Here is an 8,817-nt window from a genome sequence, read left to right as displayed (position 1 = left end):
CTATATATATATATAATTATTATTTATTTATGTAGTTTATATGTATAGTTTGCTTTTTAGGGTTCCGTACCCAAAGGGTAAAACGGGACCCTATTACTAAGACTTCGCTGTCCGTCCGTCCGTCCGTCCGTCCGTCCGTCCGTCCGTCCGTCCGTCCGTCCGTCCGTCTGTCACCAGGCTGTATCTCACGAACCGTGATAGCTAGACAGTTGAAATTTTCACAGATGATGTATTTCTGTTGCCGCTATAACAACAAATACTAAAAACAGAATAAAATAAAGATTTAAATGGGGCTCCCATACAACAAACGTGATTTTTGACCAAAGTTAAGCAACGTCGGGAGTGGTCAGTATTTGGATGGGTGACCGTTTTTTTTTTGCTTTTATTTTGTTTTTTTTTTGCATTATGGTACAGAACCCTTCGTGCGCGAGTCCGACTCGCACTTGCCCGGTTTTTTAATTCACTCAATAGGTATATTTCTCACTCTGCACCAATTGTAGATATCTCTGTTCGGCCCTATGGTTGACTGGTAGAGAATGCCATTTGGCATTAAGTCCGCCATTTGTACATTGTTGTATATATTTTGTGCAATAAAGTCTACATAAATAAATCTAAAAATATAGTAAATTAAATTTAAATGAAACTGCTCAACTAATATTTCTCTCAACAATCTGCGCATCTGGGGCAGTGGTGAGTAAATGAGTATAAAAGCCCGCAAAGATTTTCTATGATACCAGTATTGAACAGAGATTAATAGAAGTCGGAACAATGAACTATAAAATTTGCTACGTATTCGCGTTGGTAAGAAAAATGGTTTTAGTCGCTTAAAATGATAATTTATACTTTTAAAAATGTAATGTAATTAAGGTATATTTCTGTGGACAGTGTTGGCCGAAAAGTTAATGCAATTGAAAATTCTTGACCATTAACCAGTACAAGTTGAACCGTCAACTGTAACCGTCCGTTACCGTTTACGGTTCGATTTGTAATGGTTAATGGTCAATTGCAATTAACGTTCGGCCAACACTGTCTGTGGGTACCAGGGACTGCGTGTGCTATCAAAATCGTTACAGGCTTGTCTTGGGCTAATTCTACCTATATATATCTATAGGTCATACTGCAACTTTTGCTATTGGACCTTGCCTGTAATCGCAAAAATAAATGTAATAAACACACGTGTTCTATAATAGGAGAACCAAATTTTTTTTGTGATTTCGGGGTTGGTCCTACCTGTAGCAAAATTTGCTTTGTATGAACTATTTATTCACCTTACAAAATTTGGCCAAGGGTCAAACAAATACCTCGTATGTTGACATTCCCAGTAGGTACTATAATTGAACTAGACTAAAAGGTGTTTGTATTTCAGGCCTTCTTCGACGCAGCCATTATACCAGCCGCCTTATTAGACATGCCAGGTATGATATTCATACATTCTACTCACTCTTATTTCTTTGTATTACAATTGCTAGCAATGAAGCCTATGTAGTACCAGGCATAGATCAGATATATGTTACTACTTGAGTGTTCATGTTCTATTTTTTGTGTTGTGTCCGCGTAGGTTCATGTGACTCTTAAATATAAATATTTTTTATTTGCAAGAAGCAATGTGAATAATGTGATACATAAATTAGATTGTAACATCCATTTTATACCGAATTGCATCTCGCAGAAGGAAAGACCCATAGTCATGTAGTTTACCGATTATTAGTATCGAGTTGAAATTAAGACCACTCAGGTATAAAGACCCTTGAAGCTGTTAAAAAATCAAATTTCTAAGTTAACATAATAAAAGATACGGCCGTTTATGCCACGAAAAACGTATATTTCGACATTCTCAAGGGAATGAAAATGTATAGGGTACTTCCTGTTGACCTAGAACTATAAATTGTGTCTTACACTACAAGTACAGGGAAAAATCTGAAAACTAATAGATTTGTAAAAAATAAAAATACCTATAAGTTTAATTTGTACGGAACCCTCGGTCGGCAGATCCGACTCGCGCTTGGGCGGTTTTTAACAGCTTACTCTATTTCAGAACCTTTCCTCGTGCCATGTGACGTCGGAGACCTTCAATGTCTGAAAAGATCCACGAAGTTATTTTTGAGTCACACCTATAAAGGAATACCCTCCATAGACATACTGCCTATCGACCCTTTATCCATATCTGGAGTGGACGTTCCATTTCAGGGTGATAATTTGGTGTACTCGAATAAAAATATTACTATGATTGGGTTGTCAAGTCAGACATTGGAGGCGCTTAAGTAAGTCAGACCTATTTATTACGAACTAGCTGTCGCCTGCGGGGAATGATGATGATAAAAAAAACTGCCCTGTCCTTTCCCGGGCTTCAAACTATCTCCAAATTTCATCTAAATCGGTTCAGCGGTTTAAGCGTGAAGAGGTAACAGTCAGATAGTTACTTTCGCTGTATAGCCCCCTCCAGACTATGCGCGTGAATCACGGGCGAAGCCGCGAACGCGAGTGTGGAGTCGATTTTCGCAGACAGCGAAATCGACTCCACACTCGCGTTCGCGGCTTCGCCCGCGATTCACGCGGATAGTCTGGAGGGGGCTTATGGTTTGAATATTCCAGCTACATTTGTGATCGCCTGATCGGTCTTGATGAGGAGAGATCTAATCCTATTTATTTAACTCATATCAGTCTGAACTTCTTACAGAGAGCAAAGTGCTAGAATTTTTATTTTGTACATGTCTCGAGTTGCACATACAACTTTTTACCTGACCAGCGCGAACACAAATACACGCCATAAAAGCCGCTCCCATACAATCGAAATCATTTTATAATGACATGCTTAACCCTTTTCCAGACCGCACCAATCTACAAGGTATTTGTAAAAATCCAAATACATATATTCCAATTAATACAGCTTTAATGATTCATTTCAAGACAAGTCACATTTCCCGAGAGTGCAATCTAATTTGAACCTTAAATCGAAATACTAAAGTTGAAATTCTATTGGTGCGTAGTAGGTATGTGGTCGATAAATCGTACTATGCCTGGAAAAGGGTTAAATTACACGAAGCTTGGCATAGATAGACATTTATCTATATTAAATTTATTGACACCTCATGTGACCGGAGGGCTGGCATCTACCTCGGCCAGATGATAAGCCTGGCCATCCAAAAAGTAACGCTGCCAGCCTCCTGGGCACCATAACGCACGAAGGTGACCTGGGGAGCATTTGGTTTGTTATAGTTAAGTTTTTTATTTTTCATTTTGTTCGTTATTAATAAAGATATTATGTATACCTACGTAAAATATATCTAATATCTAGATAGTTTTACATAGAAAACTTCTACTTGCTATTGGTATTTTTTTTGTATTAAGTACATTAATTATGCAACGAAAACTATTACCAGACATAGATATGTTCGTGTCAAATTAAATGTTATTTCATAATGTCGTTTTAAAATAAGAGCGAAACTAAGATTGTATGGCGGCGACACGGTTCGAGTGACTCATAAGCTACTGAGGTGAAAACCCATAAGGTAAACGTACTAGTGCTCGACATGCTAATGCCCAATAGATGACACCTTGCTGTCACCTCTATTGACAATGACTTAAGTTTCAGGATGACATGTACTGGGACCGCGTCGAGCACCAGTACGTATACCTTATTTTGATTATTTTGTTTTTATTTTCAGAATGGATCTTAGAACTCGTTCGGTAGCGCTCACGACATCTGCCGATGTGTACATACGCGGCGACATCAATCAGGTGAACCGCAATCTGGGAAGGAGCGTGGCGGGACATTTCAGGACATCTGGAAGTAAGTTTGTAATGCGCTGCCAATCAATTCGGTGCGGATTAAGAGTATATGGGGGCCGATTTGTGAATTAAGTACTAATTACGAGCGCTCGATTTCGACTCCATTCGATATATTTCTCACTACTTGGCATTTAAATTCTACTGATAGAATGTGTGAATAGTGGTCAATGCCCATAGATTCCCGATTAGTATTGCTCCACAGATTTTCGAGAGACGAAAACGAAGCGCTCAAAATTCAAAAATCGCCCCCCTGGTACAGTCAGCAGCAGAAGTTGCTAAGCGGGCGAGGTGTTCAAAATTACCTTAACACGATCTTATTCTTTTAACAATAAAGTCGCGTCAAGATCGTTTTAAGACTTGGCCCGCTTAGCAACTTGTGCTGCTGACTGGATAAAAAATATTAAAGCTCTGCTCATGTTAAAAAGTGAAAACAACATACGTTTGAATCTCTTTCGCTATTATAATGATAGGGTATGAAAGAGCGATACTGCAATGTTCAATCGACATATAAACGTCTTGTTTTCATAGTACCTATTGTACGTCTATGGTGGTACTGCTACACTTTGCCATTTATACCAAAGTGAATTTGAAATAGAGGAATATTATTGTCAAAGTAAAGTACGTAGTCAGTACATTTACTGCCATCTTTCGACACAAATGATTAACACTTTTAGAACGCCATTTCACTTTGATCCTTATTTTACACTGATATGTGTTAAATTTGTTAAATGTCAAAAAGTATCGCCATCTACCCGAGAGTAGGCCAAAGGTATGGCATCTTTTCGAGCGATGGCGCCATACCTTTGGCCCATCGTCAAGTAAAATATTCTATATTCTTCTAGTCTAAATTCTCTTTGCCATAACCAAATCGGTTCAGGGTAGGCTTAGGTTGAACGGACTATGATTAATTGATTGTGTGATATGTTATCGGCGTATACTTATCACAACGCTCGTTTTTACATTCCTTCATTGAGTGAAACAACTGCGCATTGTTTTATTAAAATTCCAGTCGAGGATCGTAAAAAAATGCATTACGAAGTGGTTTATGGCTAAATAGGCATAACGGGTGATGATAAGGAGTTAAGGACATAGATTTTTTTCAGGGATTGGTATACATACCTACAGTGGGTTTTCTATTAAAACCGGTCATGCTCAGAATAGTTTGCGCCCTAGCGAACGAAACGCTATCTGTCTCTCTATCGCACTAAAGGCCCCTGTACACAATGGGCTAGCGCCGGCCACTCTAAGGGACGCAGCCATGCGGTAGAATGAGATAGCAATATCACTTGCTCCCTCTAACGCATAAATGTGTCCCTTGTAGTGGCCGGCGCTGGCCCATTGTGTACAGGGGCCTTAATAAGGAAGAGGGATTGAGAAAAAAATTGCGTTTCGTTCGCTCTACCTATCACAACTATTGTAATCCACATTTTGTTGGTTAAGGTGCATTATTAGGGTTTGGGGTAACTGCGAAAGCGGGATCTTCTTCTTCCTCGCTTTATCCCGGCATTTTGCCACGGGTCTTGGGAGCCTGGGGTCCGCTTGACAACTAATCCCAAGAATTGACGTAGGCACTAGTTTTTACGAAAGCGACTGCCATCTGACCTTCCAACCCAGAGGGGAAACTAGGCCTTGTTGGGATTACTCCGGTTTCCTCACGATGTTTTCCTTCACCTAAAAGTGACTATGCATAAGTAAAGAAAGATTGGTACTTATCTCTATGCATCAGAGGGCCTACCGCGAACCACGTTCGACGTGTTGCCTCTCTGTAGCAAATTGTAAATTCGTACGTAAGTGCGACGGGGACGACGACCGGTCTGGCCTAGTCGGTAGTGACCACGTAGTGACTCTGCCTATGAATCCGATGGTCCCGGGTTCGAATCCCGGTAAGGGCATTTATTTGTTGTGAAGACACAGATATTTGTTCCTGAGTCATGGTTTTCTTCTATGTATTTAAGTATTTAAATATTATATACAGGATGATTTCGGGGTCGTGGAGCAAGAGAGCCAGACATCATACAGAATCCAAAGATGAGCCTAATTATGTTGTTAATTATTGTTTATCACCAATAATGATGATTATTTTCCAGATGACAAGTAGGAAAAAACATTTTTGCATACAATTTGGTGACCCTACTCAATGTGACGTCTTGTCGCTTTCCATACAGCGTATGTCAAAAGTCATAGGGTGACCATAATTACTTAGTATAACATTAATTTTACTTGAAAAATAAGAATAATTCAAGTAATTATCTTTTAATCAAATACTACCAACTATATGATAATGTGGATCATTTACAGAGTCAGAAAAAGTGGTTCTGGATCACGACCCCGAAATCACCCTGTATATTGTTGTCTAAGTACCCACAACACAAGCCTTCTTAAGCTTACGGTGGGGCTAAGTCAATTTGTGTAAAAATGTCCTATAATATTTATTTATTTATAATGTTTCATTTGCAGGTGTGTTATGCACAGCTTTATACAGTTACACTTTTGGAAGGGACGGCATGGATGTTGAACATTATGTGGTCGGCCCCGAAACTATCTCTTGCGAAGTTGTCGACACCCCGGTGGTTTCGTTCAGTTCTCCGTTGGCGGAAACTTGCAATGGTATGTAACGATATAGATACAATGTTACAAACTGGATATGGACTATCATAACAACTAAGGGGCTGATGGGCACCACAGACATTCGATAATTGCATGCGGTTTGCGGTACATTGCCGACGATAATTGCCCTCCTAAGCCGAATAGCGCTATCGCATAAACAAATGATTTTGAAAATGGAATTCTCAGTAATAGAAACGAAAGTATAAGTTATAAGCCCGCTCCACACTCGTGAGCGAATCGCGGCGCGAAGCCGCGAACGCGAGTGTGGAGTCGATTTCGCAGGTCTGCGTTCAAAACTCCACACTCGTGTTCGCGGCTTCTCGCCGCGATTCGCGCATGAGTGTGGAGGGCGCTATAGATGGTCAAGCAAATCTTGTCAGTAGAAAAAGGCGCGTTATTCAAATTTTCTATGAGATCTCCCTTCGCCTACATTTTTCAAATTTGCCGCCTTATTCTACTGGCAAGATCGGCTTGACCAAGTATAGCAATGAATTTTCTTTTGAGATAGCGCTCTTTGGCGCAGTATTGCAACGAAATCGATCGATCAAATGTTGCAAATGCAAAGTACTAAAAATCGCATGCTATACCTACCGGTGTGGTTTGTAGATCCCCTAAGATGGTCCCCATCTATCGTCTGTCACATTCTAACAAGAGTAACAAGTACGTAAGTGCGAAAGTATCGCATAAAAGCGTTGTTCGTGCTTTATAGCAATATTGAGGTACCTATTATAAAATGAATCACTATTCAATATCAAATCGAGTGTGGCCATAGGAACTATTGCAACGCAACCCTCTTGAAATTGCTTCAATGATTATTTAGACGACAATAACGGAAAGAATAGTGATAAAAATCTAGTATTCAAATACAGTCAAGAACGATTAAAACCGATCTGTTTTATTATTCTTGAATGCACTCAAAAACATCTAAACATGCACTTCGAGGCCTTGATAATTATAATAGCCGGTTTAGACTCTCGTCTCGCGGCTCGGCTCGCGGCGCGTCTCGTGGCTCGCCTCGAGTGGCCTTGAGCGCATGAGCCGTCGAGCTAATGATTACACTCTCGCCTCGTGGAGGCGGTGTGGTCGGCTCGAGGCTCGTCTCATGGCTCGTAAGCTCGTCGAGCTAATATATTTTAAACACTAACGGCACGGCATAAGGTTTATAATCGAATGACAAGCCGAACGCGAGTGTGAACGCAAGCGCGCGTCCCGCGCGAGCCCCTTTGGCTCGTGCCCAAAAAACCGCTCCTCCACGCGAGCCAGGCGAGCGCGAGCCGAGCCACGAGACGAGCCGCGAGCCCACCGCTTACACTCGCGTCTCGTGGCGCGTCTCGTGGCGCGGCTCGCGGCTCGTCTCGTGGCTCGCGCGAGAGTCTAAACCGGCTATAATAGAGGCGTTGTTAACATATTTGTGAACACCTTGGCCGCTTCAATTTAACTGAATTACTACTGTAGATTGACAAGTGTATTTTTATGTTTGCAGATACATTTTGTCCAGAGGAGATAAAACAGTTGTGGAAAACTAATTTCAGCAAAATAATGGAGAAAGCGTACGTCACTGTCGTTCACAACATCAGGGCGGCTGCTAAAGTTCTACCTGCGACAGCGTTCTTTAAAAACCCTCATGGAAATGGAAATTAAAATATATACTTTAATATTTATTCCCGCGGAATACATAAATGTAAACAAAGGTGTGACCGGCTTAAAAAATGACTATAGCTTCACCCGACGCGCCGCTTCGTCGACTTTTTTAATTTATACTTATATAAAATCAAACGTCAACTTGTTCTTAAAATTAGATCAGTTTCTAATAAAAATACCTATACTTAAGTATATTTTTATTCCACAAGAGTTATATCATGTTTTTTACTGTTTAAGTATATTAATTTTTATGGCATTAATACAAATTATTCATTGACAGAAATGTTAACTATAGACGGTCAAGCAAATCTTGTCAGTAGAAAAAGGCGCGAAATTCAAATTTTCTATGAGACGATATCCCTACGCGCCTACATTTTTCAAATTTGCCGCCTTTTTCTACTGACAAGATCTGCTTGACCAAGTATAGTTATTACTTACCCAGGTATTTATGTCAAACTATATTTTCTTTTGTGAAATGAAAAATTAATTAAGATTTAGATATTAAATTTATTCTCATAATATTAAATTACATTATAAATTATGCTAGACTAATCTACATGAATTTATTCTATACTACCGATAAAATGGGGTGCAGAAACAAGAATACCAATTTGTGACACTTGTATTCGCGTTTGGGGGCATTTTTTATGTTAGAGTATCAAATACTTAGAGGATATAACCAACGGAGACGCCATGTTTAAAATTTTCGGTATAGTCACCTGCACTAATATATTATTCTTGAAAGGCCGCAAAAATATGTGACAGGCTCTTATGGCTCCA

At 39.9% G+C, this 8,817-nt stretch overlaps 1 protein-coding gene across 2 annotated transcripts; it reads left to right on the top strand.

Moving 5' to 3' along the window:
• Positions 1 to 696: 696 nt before the first annotated feature.
• On the top strand, positions 697 to 8,226 carry LOC134794813 (juvenile hormone-binding protein-like). 2 transcript variants are annotated; one of them, XM_063766611.1, is made up of 7 exons: positions 697 to 801; positions 1,367 to 1,415; positions 2,036 to 2,261; positions 2,828 to 2,845; positions 3,666 to 3,790; positions 6,247 to 6,396; positions 7,880 to 8,226. In XM_063766611.1, the coding sequence occupies exons 1-7, from the start codon at positions 769 to 771 to the stop codon at positions 8,035 to 8,037; spliced, it is 759 nt and encodes a 252-aa protein (XP_063622681.1). In that variant the 5' UTR covers positions 697 to 768; the 3' UTR covers positions 8,038 to 8,226. The 2 variants fall into 2 exon arrangements, with proteins under 2 accessions (XP_063622681.1, XP_063622682.1); XM_063766612.1 differs by lacking the exon at positions 2,828 to 2,845.
• Positions 8,227 to 8,817: the final 591 nt, after the last annotated feature.

Source organism: Cydia splendana, chromosome 11 (assembly GCF_910591565.1).
Source record: "Cydia splendana chromosome 11, ilCydSple1.2, whole genome shotgun sequence".
Classification (NCBI taxonomy): Eukaryota; Metazoa; Arthropoda; class Insecta; order Lepidoptera; family Tortricidae; genus Cydia; species Cydia splendana.
Note: the sequence above shows the minus strand (reverse complement) of the source record. Positions and strands in the feature narration are given on the sequence as shown.

What these genes read in the sequence shown, in the direction of transcription:
- LOC134794813 (XM_063766611.1), top strand. Translation starts at nt 769, where the DNA reads ATGAACTATAAAATTTGCTACGTATTCGCGTTG. An exon ending in CGCCTTATTAGACATGCCAG is followed by an intron (nt 1,416 to 2,035) that starts GTATGATATTCA and finishes ACTCTATTTCAG; the next exon opens with AACCTTTCCTCGTGCCATGT. An exon ending in GTTGGCGGAAACTTGCAATG is followed by an intron (nt 6,397 to 7,879) that starts GTATGTAACGAT and finishes TTATGTTTGCAG; the next exon opens with ATACATTTTGTCCAGAGGAG.